Below are 16730 nucleotides of genomic sequence, written 5' to 3'. Positions count from 1 at the left end.
TTCTCTTGTTCATAAATTCTACATTTCTGGAAACCTCTGTAACACAGTGATCATTTTTCAATGTAACATCAATAGGTCACAAAATCATGTACACTGTAGGGGGTGACTTTAACTTACTTCAATGTATTGTGATTAGATTAGTTGTTTTAGTGGGCTTCTTGCTATAACTGCTATAATAGTATGACTAGTTATATGCTGTCACAACCCAATATGATGCCAAGAAGTAATACATGCAATTTCATAAAATGCAATATGCAAAATAGCAAAAAGGTGGAGATGTTATCACTAGTGGAAAGTTGAGCTTTTCCCTTAGCCTTGTGTCTGTGCCATTCCCTCTGAATGACTGGATGACAGTAATTGAGTCCTCACAAAGAGGAAAGCTTTCATTGGCTAAACACTAATCAGTTGTCACTATACTAGATTGCCATTGGCTGGCTGTGTACTGTGGAGAATTTAGGTTGTTAATGTCAATTTGCCATGAGCATTGAGTCATGCTATGCAGCTGGTTGGATAATACATAATAAAATACAACTAAAATACGTCTACCCCTAATAAAATAGGTTGGATATACTGAGGGACTCTCTGAACAATACTGATTGGACAAACCAGCGGAGAAACTGGCTGGAACCCTAATGAAAAAAATAATAATAAATCAGCACAACAAAAATTATACATTATGCATTTTCACTGGTCTATGGTTTTACCTGTCTCTCAGTGGGATTATCTTCTCTGTATTTTTAAGTTTCTAAATTTACACAGGTCATGATGGGTATGTTCATGTATTTATGCTTGTCTTGCTGAGGTAGAGTTTACCTTAACCTAGATACTGAGATACTAGATACTGAGATACTTAAGTACAGTAATTTCAATGTAAATTTGCATGATTATCATTTTTTTTACAACTGTCTCTTATGTTGTGTTCCATGTGAAGTTGGAAGTTGGAAATCCCCTGCTGGTAAATTATAATTACAACCTCTGTGCGTTGCGGTTGGCCAGGTTGGAAAAACTGGAAAAACATGGATGCTTGGAAAAAGCTGATTTGTCTAGCTGGTTTCTTGTTTTCCATGCATCAGCTAACATTATGTCAACCTTATCTGGCAACATTATCTGTTTGGCATAGAACGTTATCACATTTCACATTTCACATTTCAAATTTATGTTTAACCATTTATTACACAGGTGTTTTGATAAATTTAAGGTCATGCAATGCTCAAAATCTAATTTATTTTGAGGATTATAAACACGTTAAAAGTAATGCTGTGTAGTGTGTACCAGTGTTGGGAATAACGCGTTACAAAGTAAGTAGCGTTACTGTACTACTTTTGGCAGTAACTAGTAATGTAACAAATTACTTTTTCAAATTAATAACGCAATTACAATTACTGAAATTTAAATGGGCTCGTTACTCGTTACTGGATTATCCGGTTTATGATCATCCGACTGTCCATGGCGCAAGTGAATCAAAAGACTACCAACCTCCCTGGAGACTTTATTTCTCAAAAGCGACTAGCGACAAATCTGGAGACTTTTTCTGACCATGGGAAGCAATGTTAATGTGTTGAATCCCAAAGCATTTGGCAATAAATTGGTATGGCTGATGCCAGTTTTCTCTACTTGCTTGTCTAATCCAGAGAGTCTGATGATCACAGCGCTTCCCACAGCAGGGGCTGTAGGATAGGGTCTGCTTGTAATTGTTTCCGGCGTACGCCGAAACTGGCCCGGGTGGGCGGAGTCAGCACTTATATTAAAACGGGCTACTCCGCGGCGTGCATAACAAGTGCAGCATTATATATTGATATGCAAATTATCGTATGACATCATCTGCAGCCAATAGCTACTTTCCTTGGAAAAGAGTTGGCAACACTGCTACCGGTCCGGTAACTTAGGCTACAATAAATACGCCTATCACAACATATCTATTCTGTTTTGTTGTTCCACTACTTACTTTTCATCATAGTGATAATGGGTACAATGATAGATAAAATTTGATAGTTGTCTTGTCCCACACTGTACCACAGCAACACTAAAATAATATAGCTATGTGTAATAAGAGAATTGAAGCAGACATTAAAAAGTAGCGCAAAAGTTACTTTCCCTAGTAACTAATTACTTTTATTATGCAGTAATTGGTAAAGTAATTCAATTACTTTTTGAGAGAAGTAACTAGTAACTGTAACTAATTACTCATTTTCAGTAACTTGCCCAACACTGGTGTTTACAGTGTATGCTGCCATGTTGATGAGTGATGACTGCATCTTGGAAAAAATCAGGGTTGAGACTTCTTCCCTGGAATTACGACAGGACAGGACATTTTTCCTAGTAGGAAGTTTGAACTTCCAATTTACGGACATCTTTGCAATGCACTATTCTCTTTCTGTCTCTATCTCTTTCTCTCTACCTCTTATCTGTCTCCCTTTCTTTCTTGCTTCCTGTCCCAATAATTTATTCATCCAGGTGAGCAGAAGCTGTTGGGGGATCTGCTGGTTCTGGCAGGAGCAACACTGTATGGGACCTCCAACATCTGTGAGGAGTTCATTGTGAAGAACTTGAGCAGGGTGGAGTTCCTGGGCATGATGGGCCTCTTCGGATCCTTCTTCAGTGGCATCCAGCTGTAAGTTTGTATGGTGTGCAGCACTTAATGACAGTAAATGCGGTAAGGCACACAGGACATTGCCTGGAAGTTATGAAGACTGATAGCTCAATCTAAGGAAAAAACTCGAAAACCTGAAAAACTCAAAATGTTCTATTCATTTTGGCTCATACTGGCTGGAAATGACCAATTCACAAAAAGACGTGAAAACAAAAGTGAACCATTCTACTATTTGCTCCAAACCCGCCTTTGTTAGTGAAGAGATTTGTAAACAGTAACCTCATAACACGTCTTCTGCTGCCATACAAACTTTAATGGTTTGTAATGTTATAACCTTGTGGTATTTAAGTAACGTTAATGGAATTAGGTATTTAACCGACAACCATGTCACAGTGGAAAAAAAACTCAGACTCAACGAATGCTACTTATTCCTATTAAAAGGCTTCGCTGATGAAGACTGTGATACACAGTTGGTTTCACTACTGTTGTTCAAAATGCACTTATTGTAAGTCACATTGGACAAAAGCGTCTGCTAAATGACATAATCTAATGTAATGCTTCAGTGCATATCATTTAATTGAACTGAATTTAACTGAATTTAAATGAATTGAACACACACGCCGTGGATCTGTACAGGATCTATGCTTGTTTTTTTACTTTTCCCAGACAAATCATTTGTATTTGCAGGGAAATCAGAATAGGCTGCTATACTCACTGTCTGAAATGTGTGTGTGTGCGTGTGTGTGTGTGTTCTGTTGTAGGGCCATCATGGAACACAAGGAGCTGCTGAAGGTACCCTGGGACTGGCAGATAGGTGAGATTGCTTGTGGCAGTCCATCGAAGATGACGTTGCTTCGGTTAATTGTGTATGGTGGGGCTCTGGCTCTGGTTAAGTCTGTTTACGGCGATGCCGCTGCATGTGGCTGTGGAGGTAAGGGCAGAATCTGGGGGAGGAGGGGGTACATTGGATTGGTGTCTCCGCTGCCGCTGGGCTGTCCCTTGCTTTATCTGCTGGATTTCAAGAATGCTAATTCCGGAGGAGCTAATGGAGCTCCATGATGACCTGTCCACAGCCATACACTCCAGGCCGCTGGGCTTGATATTGCATCTCTTCATGATGTTCTTCAGTTGGTCTTTGTAGTGGAGCTTTTGTCCTCCAGGTCTTCTGTTGGCAGCTAATAGTTGACTGTATAGGACTTGTTGTGGGAGGCGCCCTTCAGGCATCCGGATTACAACCCTAACCCTAACCCAACCAAACAGATATATATATATATATATATATATATATATGTATATATATAAACATCGAACAAAAAGTTTGGAAATTTGTGTTTGGTAGATTATTTCTCTGTTGTAACAATGCTTCTTGGCAATACATTTTATACTGTTGGAAAGCCTGTTTATTTCCCTTTTAAATGGTGCCTCATTTGTAAGGAACATGCATTTGTGGGATGAGCAACACAGCTGAGTATGTGGGTTGCGCTCATGTAAAATTTGCCAAATCTTCTCTGCCAATGCCAAACAGCTTATTCTGCTGTTGCTATTGACTCTTGTTTGGTGTTGTTTGGTGGAGTGGATGATTGAAGTCTATCAGTAACAAGGAAGAAACAAGACATATTGGCAATTTAACAATTTATTCATTTAACAAACAGTCAGGAGCCTCAGTAGCGTGTGGAAGAACCATACACAGCCACAACAGCCTGGCACCTCCTCCTCATGCTGGTCACAAGCCTGGTCACACACTGCTGTGGGATGGCATTCCACTCCTCAACCAGGATTTGTCGCAAGTCAGCCAACATGGTTGTGTTGGTCACTCTAGCATGAACAGCACGCCCAAGCTGATCCCATAAGTGTTCAATTGGGTTGAGGTCAGGACTGTTGGCAGGCCATTCCATTCTCTCTACTCCCAAATTCTGGAGGTAGTCTCTGATAAACCCCGCTCTGTGGGGGCGAGCGTTGTCATCTTGGAGGATGGAGTTCGGTCCCAGACTGTGGAGATATGGGATTGCCACTGGTTGCGGAATCTCATCTCGATATCTCTCTGCATTGAGATTGCCTCCAATGATGACAAGCCTCGTTTTTCCAGTGATGGAGATGTCGCCCCACACCATCACACTGCCTCTGTGGCATGTTGAAATCCTCTGATTTATATTTATCTCTGCTTCAGCAGACACCACCAATTATTTCCATACGTTTACTTGGGGAAGGCAGTTAGTCTTAGAATTTAGAACGCAGGCAGGTGCCGTGAGTTCGCGCTGGTCCTTCAGTTGGCGATTATCAGCAGAAGCAACTGTATGTACCAGCCGTGCCAGCCGACTCATTTTGCATTTATAATTATTTTGCAGGTGAGTCAAGTGCCACCGAGCACTTAAATGCGTCCACTGTAATGTGTGTGAGCTAGCGGAGCTATTGTTTCTGTTCTTGGTTGTCCGTGTATTTTTTGGGGTAATCTACTTTAATAACTAACGTTAGTTCGCTACCGCGACTATAACGGTCATTTTAACCATTTTACAATATTTACAGTTACCTGTTAGGTTGTGGTAACTCACATACATGTGTTGTTTGTTTGGGAGTGTGTATGTTATATTGTAGATGTTTTACCTTGAAGGGGAGCCGGAATGTGGGTGTGTTTTGACTTGCGGTGGCTAGCGGTAACATCAGCTGTAGTAGTAGCGTTTACAGTCGCCATGGCAACAGCGCACCAAGGCAGATGCCAGTTGTAAATATAGTTTAATCAGTTTTGTGAATGAAAGTGTAGAAATACATTACTTATGATTTGTAGAAAGGTTAGTACATTACAGAATGCTTGGAATAGATAGTAGTGTGATTAAGAATTATTAATCTAATGTAGCTTAATTATAATTTTCTATTGATGTTGATTATTTTGATCATTATTTTGTATTAGTAATCACAATGATTTGTACAGTATTTGTTTGTCAGTTGGCGATTATCAGCAGAAGCAACTGTATGTACCAGCCGTGCCAGCCGACTCATTTTGCATTTATAATTATTTTGCAGAATAAACACCATTCACAAAATATGCCACTCTGAGTCCAGTTTTGAGGTTCATGAGTGCAACACCTCCACCAAAAGGTGTTACTCTATCGGTGCAGCAATCAGCATAGCGTTCTCCCCGTCTTCTCCACACTTTGACCCTACGATCCAACTTCCGTAGGCAGAATCTGGACTCATCGCTGAACATAACGTTCCTCCACATGTTCAGGTTCCAGTGCAGGTGTTGCCGACACCAGCGCAAACGGGCCTGACGGTGAAGGGCAGTCATGGCAACCTTGACTGCAAATCTGTAGAAGACAGCCTACGGTTCCTAAGTGCTGAAAGGGTGAGGAACCGGTCTTCTTGGGACGCCCACTTCGCGGTCTGTCTCTGACATCCCCCGTTTCATGGAACTTGGCCTTCAGTTTGGAGATGGTACTATGGCTCACTCCAAATAATGCCGCAACTTGCTTTTGTGGAACACCAGCTTGAAGTCGCCCTATCGCACAGGCCTTATCGAGATCAGACAAACATGGCATGCCGATTCTTGGAGCAGACACCAATTGACCACTGTAGCAGGGCCCATGCTCACAGGTGCTGCCAATCAGGTGCCAATCAGGTACCTGATTGTCAGCACCTGGGGGTACCGGAAGCTCAAAACAAGAGTCAATAGCAACAGCAGAATAAGCTGTTTGGCATTGGCAGAGAAGATTTGGCAAATTTTTCATGAGCGCAACCCACATACTCAGCTGTGCTGCTCATCCCACAAATGCATGTTCCTTACAAATGGGGCACCATTTAAAAGGGAAATAAACAGGCTTTCCAACGGTATAAAATGTATTCCCAAGAAGCATTGTTACAACAGAGAAATAATCTACCAAACACAAATTTCCAAACTATTTGTTCGATGTTTATATAGTATAGAATATATATATAGTATAGAATAAAATAACACACAAAAGGATCAGAGGACATAAAACAAATAAAATAAGGAAGAGATATAAAAGAGGACATAAAATCAACAGTAAAACCAAATCTTGACGTCAGGCTTTGACAAAGGCTTTTTTAATAAAAGAAGGTTCTAAGAAGGGACTGCTGTGTTAACCAACTATGATAAATCCACCCAGTTCCTATTACATCGTGGGACTCGACAGGGATGTTGTCTTTCTCCAATGCTCTTTGATTTGGTGCTCGAGACTTTGGCGATTTCTATTAGGAGTAACCCACAAATAACAGGAATAAAATTGGGCACTGTGGAGTCCCTTATTGGCTTGTATGCCGATGATGTGATCCTGAGTCTCTCTGACGTCCAGACCTCTCTTCCTCCTCTTCAAGTCTGATTGGGGATTTTGGTAATATATCAGGTTTCTCTATTAATTGGGAAAAGAGTCTCTTTATGCCTTTACTGATGATTTAAACTCAAGTTTTCTTAACCACCTGCCCTTTAAAATCTCGACCGATCTCGACAGCTTGTCTATCTTGGTCTGAAAATTTCCAGGAATCCAAAGCATTTATTCAAGCTCAAGTACCTAGATATGGTTATGAAGCTCAGAAAATACATTGAAAATTGGAAGCTTTTACCATTATCTATGATCGGTCGGGTGAATGCTATTAAGATGGTGGTACTCCCTAAATTTCTTTATCTTTTTCAGAATATACCCATTTTTCTTACATCCTCATTTTTTAAGACCTTGGAATCTATAATCTTGCCGTTCATCTGGGCATACAAGTCTCATCGCATCTCCAAAGCTCATTTGCAAAAACCCAGGACAGAAGGAGGCTTAGGGCTTCCGGTTTTTCGACATTATTATTGGGCTTGTAATGCCAGAGCCATGGTATTCTGGCATCTAGGCTCCCCTTCTACTGGGGTGGGGGATAATGTATTTCCAAGGTGGCTTGAGTTAGAGGCACATAGGGCTGTTACACTGGCTAAGTCATCCCTGTCTGCTGTAGTATATTCGAGTAACTCAATAAGGATTCTTAGGCAAATCAAGGGGGTGCTGACTCTCTCGGACACCTCAGTGTACGCACCAATTTGCCACAATCATAATTTTAAACCAGGTCAAACGGACACTGTTTTTACTGCCTGGGCAAAGAAGGGCTTATGTGTAATTGAAGATTTTTATGTTGACAAACATTTTGCATCGTTCACTCAATTACAAGCTAAATTTGGTCTCCCTCATAGTCACTTTTTCTGTTACCTACAGGCCAGAAACTTTGTAAGGCAGTCTCTTGCTCAATTTGACTCGTTGCCTATCCAACATGTCTTTTACGACCTTACTGTATGTCTCAGGCCCCTACCTCCAAACACTTAGTGTCACAGTTTGTCGATCTTTTCACAGTGACCACCCCCTCTAACCATCTCAAGGAGGCATGGAGTATGGAAATTGGTTCTGAGATATCTGATGAGCTTTGGGAAGAAGGGTTAGATAGAATCAAAGGTTGCTCTGTTAATGCTAGGCTCCAGCTCATACGGTTCAAGGTTGTACATCGCATACACTTTTCGAAGACCTGAGAAGCTGAATAAGATCTACCCTTCTGTTCTAGCCACATGTGACAAGTGTAAATCAGGACATGACACATTAACTCATCTGTTTTGGTCGTGCCCCAAATTGCTGAAATTTTGGGAGGAAGTATTTCAGTGGTTTAGTGTAATAACTGGTAAGCAGATCAACCCCGACTGTGTTCCTGCCATTATGGGATGTTCTGAGAGTGCCTTTGAGCTACCATACGAGACCCAACAGGCTCTCATATTTGACATGGTTATAGCTAAAAGGGTTATTTTGAGAGAGTGGAAATCAACCTCCCCTCCTTGCTTCAAGAAATGGCTTAATGACAGGGTTTCCTGTTTGTGTTTAGAGGAGATAAGGTACTCCACATCTAATTCTCACTCAGGGTTTCTGAAGATCTGGGGACCCTTCATTGATCATATTAGGGGATGGGGTGTTTGATGTATGGGTCTTGTGTATGTGTGGTCTATATGTGCCCTGATGAGTATGCCCCATTGTACATTTAATTTGTTTATCTTGATCTAATCTACTTAGCATTTATTTTTCCATTGCATATTCACTGGTCATCTTCTGACCATGGTTATGTATGATTTCCTCTGACCTCAGGACAATTTTGGATCTGGTGGACATTCAGTTCTGGCAGCTACAGACATTGTTGACAAGGACTATTCAAGCATGCACGGATGATTAACAGTCATCCATGTTATACAGGTCTTTGTGTTTTGTTCTTGCAATTTATTTTTTTCTTAAATTTCTCTCTGTGCGTTTGTATACTGTAAAAAGCTCAAAATAAAATATATATATATAAAAAAAAAAAAACTTTTACACATTCAACATGTCAAGTTCCTCCGTGGTTGTTGGGTGACAGTTAATTTCTGTCAAAAAGGAAAAGAAAGCCTTGTTATAACAATGTTGCATATTTCCATTTCATATGTATATTGCAGAAATCCAATACATGTCTTTGCTCCTCCCATCAACCCAGAGCGAAAGTCCACTCTACTTCACAGTCAGCTTCCTGATGACTGTGTCCAGGAAAGCTCTGTCTTTTTGAGGGACCGTCCTCGCCCACAGTTTTGGGAAGCTGCTATGGAGGGCAAGTTTCTGGAGGATGTTTCGTCCGTGGTGCCTGTGGAGAAATTGACTTCTCATTTACTGTTTGTCTTTAGAGTGTAAGCACAATGCACAGATAAGTGGAACTGAGATTCCTAAAAGGTTAAACAAACAAACATGATTTCATGGTGGAGCCCCAAACCACAAATCATAAGAAAATGCATTTCTGAACCTCGTGACCTAAACGCATAACTTTACAGTTCAGTCATCCCACCTCACTTCCGCTGCAGAGTCCAGAGACATTTTGCCGACTGCAACCAGGAAGCGTTCGGTGAAGTTCTTCCTGCCTGTTAGGACTCGAGCGGCTCCGAGGACGTCAGCCAGCTGGTGGAGGTGTTGAGCTGCACTCCCCCTCACCGCAGCACTACGGTGGCTGAGGAGGGACAAAGACATGGGGATGTGAGATTTACAGAAGCTGGAGACTAAGCTCATGTTGTTTCATTTCATTTAATAAATTATGATAAAGTGAATGCAGCCTGTTCTCTCCTCTCCACCTCAGCCCTCCGGAGCAGAGCGATCATGACTCTGCCGGGGCTGCAGTTGTGCACCAAGGCATCCAGGGCGAGGTTGGCCTGCTGCTGGATGAAGGCGTTGGACTGGCCAACTTTGAGCAGCAGAATGCGGGCCGTCTCCTCCGCCTCACAGGCCATGGCCCTCTGGAGGTGAACGAACAGGTCCCCGAGGGTCGCCATGGCAACACGGGACACCGCAGAGCGCAGGTTTTTCACCTGGAGAGCGACAATGAAGATCACCAGTGATGGCTAGACTTCTAACACACATGCAAATGAAAAATAAATGAACCACAAAGACAAAGAGGCAAAGAAAGAGCCAAAGAGGCAAACAGCAACAATACCTCCTCAGCGACGGCCTGACACACTTCATGAAGTTTGGCCTCCAGTGTTGCTGAGTGGTGCTGTGCCAAAGCTCCAACAGATGTCAAGCCATCAATTTTCTTCTCCCTGTGTTTCAGTGACAAGAATTATTGAATTGTACTTTACATGACTTCAAGTCCAACACAAATGTTCTTTGCAAACCTGGCAGTTAAACTCAGGTTCAAATGTGGGCTTTTTTGAACGTAAATGCTGAGTCTTAGTCTAAGTCTGAGTTCACACATTATTAAACATTTAACAGTTGCAACAACTGAAATAGTCTTCTGTAAAATTAATCCTAATACTTTGTACTAGAAAAGGTACCTATTTGTTGACGTTTGGTGATGTTAATTTCCTCTTTTTCTCTCACTACCCTGTAAGTTAGCTGACATTAATTAGACTGCTGTTCATTTGGACAGGAGAAACTGATTTTGGCTCGAACTCTATTGGCCACAGAAGGTGAAAACATCACGGTCTATGACAATGATTTGGTTAGTGGTCCCTTAATGCTCTGCTAGAAGATGTACCTTACATGGTGCAATGAAACAAAGACACAGCTTTAGTGTCAAACTGGTTTCAACAGAACATTTAGTGTAGACTTTACACCCTAACTGAAGATTGAGTGTACTGGAGGTCCAGCTGGTGCAACAGGCTGCTGGCTCCTGGCAGATTACAGTATGTTGATCAAAACATGAGTCTTTCTCTAACTACAGTAAAATCCTCACCAGTTGTCTGAGCTGAGCAGTTTGAAGCTCAACTCAAGGCTTCGTTCAGGGTTGGCCAGGGGCTGCAATCTGACCTGGACCTGCTGGACCTGATCCTGATCCTGATCCTGATCCTGGTCCTGATCCTGATCCTGATCCTGATCCTGATCCTGATCTTCTACCTGGACCCTTGGCTCAGTGGCTGCCTGCGTATCTGTTCAGATTAGGTTGACGCTCATCACTCACCTTTCTACCCATTCGTCACATTCATCTGTCTTCACCTAGTTCTTTCTCTCCACCTGAGGAATTGTGCTGACAAAATCAGTGATTCTGTGCAATAATATCATGTGACTTAAAGACAAGATGAAACTTTAATAAACTGTTTGAAGAAATTGGTTTGCTGCAGCAGCAAATGGTAATGGGATACAGAAAATAACATAGAATATAAATATGAATATAGCTAACGAGGTTATGTAAACATAGCAAGCTGACAACTCCAACACTAAGACATGTTAAGGAACAAAAGTAGGAGAAATGTATGGATTACAGCATCAAGTCAACAGTCATTTATAATAGAGGAAGGGTGGGAATTCACTTCAGTAGAAGTTCACAGCAACAGTATGTGCATAGAGGGACTCACCTGCTCCACCGGCAGCCTTTGGCAGCCTCAGGAACCTCCCGGGACGGGACAGTTTCCTCCTGGCTGTGGGAGCAGCAGGAGGAGGAGTGGGAGTGTGAGCAGGCTGAGAGCGGGACACCTCAGCAGGGCCTGACCTGCAGATAGCCCCACAGCTCAGCGGGAGTCTCTGTGTCCACACGGTCCAAACTGTGCAGAGAGCCGATGGACCTGGCGGTGCTGGGCCTCCCGTCTCTGGCTATCAGCTCAGCCACCTTCCAGGCCTCCTGCCTCAGATGAGTGTGCGTGGCCTTGTCTTCCATCATGGACCAGAAGTCGTCCTCGTCGCCCCTTTCGGGACTTCTGTGGACATTCTGGGTCTTGGACGTCCTTTGTCCCGCTGACGTCCTGACACTCCTCTTCCTCTGGTTGTCCTTCACGGAGCCAGTGGGAGGAGGAGCAGGGATGTGGGCTTCACCGCCGCTGGTCCCGGTCTGGATGGGCTCAGCGGGGTGAAACCACTTGTTTTGGACCAGGTTCCTCATGGGGGCCAGAACAGCGTCCGCATCCTCCTGAGGACCGAGGGTCGAGGTGAAGGGGGCCGCTCAGGCTGGAAGGAGCGTCCCACCCTCTCCAGAACAGCCTTGGTGCGCGCCTCCTGCCAGGCACTCATCCTGTCTGCTCTGGCAGCCAGAGCCTCCCGCTCACTGAGGTCAGGTGACTCCACCTGTCCTGAGTGGCTCTGCATGTAACACTGTAATGCAACGTGTAGTTTTTCAGTTTAAACAGTTAAGACTCAGCTGACAGTGTTCACTGATTACAGTTGTTATAAACCAATTCCAATTATTGAAATAACTTACAATGTCAATATAAAAAACATAATAATATGGCATAATTACAGAGTTGAGCAAGTTTATTTCAAAAACTAAAAAGATGAGAATATTTTTTAGGAAAATTTCTATGAAAGCAGACTTTGAGATATGAACAGCAGGACGGTCAGAGCATAACGTTAGTAAGAGCAGGTCAAACTTACATCAGCATCATTATCAGAGCTGTGCAGACTGTGGTGCCGTTTCTTGTCCCCCTTCCGGAACTGAAAAAAGTCAGCCATGGTAACGCTTGGGAAAACTAGTAATAACTAAGTAACTGAGTAATAAGTAATAATTCCAAGAGAACAGATCGCAGTGTGTGTCTGAGTAGTAGTGGTCAAATTATGCCTATTGCTTCGAGAACGATATCATCCATGTTCCATTTGCAATGTGATGTCATAGTGAGAACAGGAGCCACAGGGAAAGAAAATAAGATGTCTGTAATATAATAAACACTTAATAAGTTGATTTCTGATGTTTTTTAAAACAGAGTTTACTAAATTCAGCTTACTGTAAGTCTGCCTATATAGTTCAAACAGAGGCTAGGTCCTATTTCACTTCTTTACACAGGAGAATGTGATATCAAACTGAAGTACATTATCCAGTCTTTCAATGATGACAAAACTTGTACTTGATAATAAAAATTAATGAGAAAAACAATGATTCCAGGTAACAGGGAAAGGTCTGTCCAGCCTAATTATGATATTAATAGTTAATCACTCCATTAGTCAAGGTTAATGGTAAAGTGGTGTGTGTGTGTGTACATGTCTGTGTGTGTATGGGCACATAACATACTGACAATTTAATGTCAGTATGTTATGTTTGAATTATATCTCTAATATATTTGAATAAATGTCTCAAAATAGACTGCAAACTTGGCGGCCCTTTTTCACTTGTTTTCACTTGTTTTCGAGACATACAGTCAGACAGATAACATACATTAACACTCTGTATATATTCTCCATATTCAATGTTGTGGTCACCCTGGTGGTTCAGTTGGCTAAGGTGCATACCCTGCACTTGCAATATAGTCAGTTTTAATTTGGCCGCATGTCATCCACCTCTCTTTCTACCCCATTGTTCCTAACTGTCTCTGCTGTGAACAATCAAAGCAAACATGCCAAAATATATGCGTGTATTCAGTTCAAGTAACATGGATTAAATACACTAATGTCAACTGTTCTCAGGTCTTCTCTACCTCTTCTCAATCTTTCAACACATACACACTACACGCATACACACACATAATGTTGCCATCTCTGTGTGTTTGCAGGTCTTCTCTACATTGGTTTCAGTGCCTGTATGTTTGGCCTGTACAGCTTCATGCCGGTGGTGATGAAAAGGACAAGTGCCACTGCAGTCAATTTATCTCTGCTGACTGCTGACCTGTACAGCCTCTTCTGTGGCCTCTTCCTCTTTCACTACAAGGTAACATCATGCTAAACTACATCCACACACACTTTCACTCACTTCATCTCTCTGACCCCATTTACACCTGATATTATAATGCAATCTGAATCTGTCCGTCCATCTGTTAGCAGGATATCTCAAAAAGTTGGCCACAGATTTGCACAAAACTTGGTATGAAGGTTGGAAGAACTGATAAACTTTTCATGTCGATTGGCAAAAATGGGGCGTGGTGGTGGGTGTGGCATATCAGCAAAAGGTGCATAACTTCCTTGCATTAGAGTCTGTACTCTAATGCAGTGGTTCTCAACGTGGGGTCCGGGGACCACCAGGGGTCCTTGAGGGGGTTCCAGGGGGTCCCCAGCAAATTGATGAATTGTTAAACTTCAGCATTATTTCATTTACAAGAAGTTAACACAGTTATAGAATGTAGAAGAATGACTGTTTTGATCATAGTTTCTCTGTTATTTCTCTACCTACAATACAGATAGTCATGGAATTCTTAACAAAATCATATCTAACAGTAAAAATATTCTCAGATTTGGGTCCGAGAGACAAAATCTCATCAAATGGGGATCAGTGGCTCTAATATGGACTAAACTAGGGGTCCGTGATATGAAAAAGGTTGAGAATCACTGATCTAATGAGCACATTTTCCAGTTCTATGTGTAAATGCTCAGAGCATGTGTTGCAGTGGAAATATGATGAGATCTGAGTAAGCCAGGTGGAAATGCAATCCATGCAGTGTGTTGGCATTAATGAGAAAGTATCTGCCCACAGGTTAAAAACATCAATCATGTTCATCATCATGTTCAAATAAACATTAGATTGGGCAAGACACCAAGTTACTTTGAACATGGTATGATTGTTAGTGGTTTTCCAGAACCTCTTTCCGCTCAAAAATTTTATTTAAAAAAATCTGGACTAATATCACTCTATCTTATCTATTAAACATTGTGTCTGAAGTAGGTATAAATGCTTATAATTTATTTTTTTGTCTTACATCATGAAATGCTGAATAACACCATTTCAGGAAAAGACATTGACTGGGGACCCATTGAGGTTCATTTAAACAAAGTAATGTACATTTGAAAACATGACAGGTTAAATGGTGGTTAAATAGAGTGACTTATTGTCAGTTCTTCGGTTAAGTCTCCCTTTCCTCTGTTGCAGTTCTCGGGCCTCTATTTATTGTCATTCTTCATCATTGTCCTGGGCCTGGTCCTCTACTCCTCCTCCTCCACCTACGTGGCCCAGGACCCACGGGTCTACAAGCAGTTCAGGAACACAGGTAGCCAACCAGTCTCCGACCTGCCCCACCTGGGCCCCCTGGAGCCCTCCGTCACCTACACCAGCCTGGGCCAGGAGCTGGAGGAGGACCCTCCTGTACGAGTAGCCTGAGACTATTTGGGAGGGACCCAGTCAATCAGCCTGACGGATCAATTAATCAGCTGCTGCCCCTTAGTCCTAGCCACACCTGTATACAGGGAAGAAGCATTGGTGCACCTGGTTTGCTGCCCTGGGCAGTTTGGTTGACTACCCAGGTGGGTCCAAGTTTTGATTTGATGCCTAGTTTTGATCTTATAGGGAGGGGGCTCCACCCACTCAGTGACTGGGGTAAGAGCATTTTAATGTTCTCATTTAAAGCTAAATGAGTGACAAAAATGACATTGAAACACATAGCAAAGCAAGTAAAAATGTACACTGTGATCAAAGACTGTGGATAGATAGTAGTGACTTTGTAAATTATGATTCTGATAAACTGTTTAATGTAGAGAGAATATTATTATAATTTTGTTTAATCTCATGCTCTCTTTTTACAAGGAGTTGCTTAATACTTGTGTAAATGCTGAAATTGTGACTGTTTAATTTCTGTGTCCAAAACTTTATTGAACTTATTTAAATCTACATTGTTTATAAAAACCACCTGTTCAATTTCAAAGACAAATTCAGCAATGTGGTTCAGTAATACACAGACTCCAGACTCACAGCCTTACTTATTATTACTGCAATGGAGATAATAAAATCCCTCCACAAGTTCCCAAGGGAATTTCACTGTATTAATTTGCCAACTTCTTAACACCCAAACTGGTTAAGATGGATTATGGTTTGGCTTTGTGTAGTATTTGTCAATTCATACAACTATTGTGTTGGAAGTGAAATCTTTTCCTGTTGCACTCGGACTTACAGGACAAAGACCACAAGGACATTGAATGGACTGAAAAAGCAGTTGTATTATAATATTTGGTTTGATCTGGTTCTTTGTTCCAGTCAATAGAAATAATAATCTGATTGTAAACTTGTGATCATGATTGTTGTGTTATAATGCAGCTGTTGAATACCAGAATTGGTGGTATTATGTTTCATTGATTAACCACCATTTGAAGTGTATAGCCTTTATTATTATTATTATTATTATTACTAGCATTATGTAATTATGTAATTTCCGTATCCAAAGCACATTAAACATCACACCTTGTTTTAGATTTTCTTTTTCAAAGTATTATCCTACACTGGGTTTTTGTATGCTGTTTGATTTAGTGTATTGGAGCTTTTGCCATCAAGAATGTTACCTACAGTAAAATAAATCATCTTTGTCTGAAGTCTAAGACCTTGAATTACAACATCACAATTCTGGCATTAGTCATTTTATGGTCAGTGGTGTACTGTAGTGTCTGTACTTCAAATAATTGATCACACATCATCAGTAACTGCTCCACTTTATCCCTAGAAATGTAGTTTTGTTTATTATTTTTTTTGTTTATTTAAAGGATCCCCATTAGCTGATGCCGTGGCAATCAGCTAATCTTCCTTGGGTCCACACCTGACATACTGTATATAACACATTACATGATAAACATTAAATTGCATTAATATACACTACATTACATCAATATACATTAATATTAAAAAAATGCAAGCTTACATTAATATGAAATAAAAAAATGCAAGCTTACAGTAATATGAAATAAAAAAATACATTCATATACAATTCAAAGCCAGTCAACCCTGAACGTACATTTAGGTAGAATACTAATTAAAAATCAATATATAGATAATA

General features: G+C 41.3%; 1 protein-coding gene across 1 annotated transcript in view; it reads left to right on the top strand.

Annotated features, from left to right (window-relative positions):
* Positions 1-15070, top strand: part of slc35f1 (solute carrier family 35 member F1) — a 73451-nt gene extending 58381 nt beyond the window's left edge. The window contains exons 5-8 of the mRNA XM_071514616.1: positions 2455-2611; positions 3352-3404; positions 13536-13690; positions 14843-15070. Of these exons, the coding sequence (XP_071370717.1) occupies positions 2455-2611; positions 3352-3404; positions 13536-13690; positions 14843-15070 (593 nt within the window). The remainder of the gene's footprint in view (positions 1-2454; positions 2612-3351; positions 3405-13535; positions 13691-14842) is intronic.
* The last annotated feature ends 1660 nt before the right edge of the window (positions 15071-16730 follow it).

The sequence above is a fragment of the Centroberyx affinis genome, unplaced genomic scaffold (genome assembly GCF_046629955.1).
Source record: "Centroberyx affinis isolate AG114_WGS23_722 - 3 ecotype Tasmania unplaced genomic scaffold, CSIRO-AGI_Caff_v1 ptg009398l_1, whole genome shotgun sequence".
NCBI lineage: Eukaryota > Metazoa > Chordata > Actinopteri > Beryciformes > Berycidae > Centroberyx > Centroberyx affinis.
Note: the sequence above shows the minus strand (reverse complement) of the source record. Positions and strands in the feature narration are given on the sequence as shown.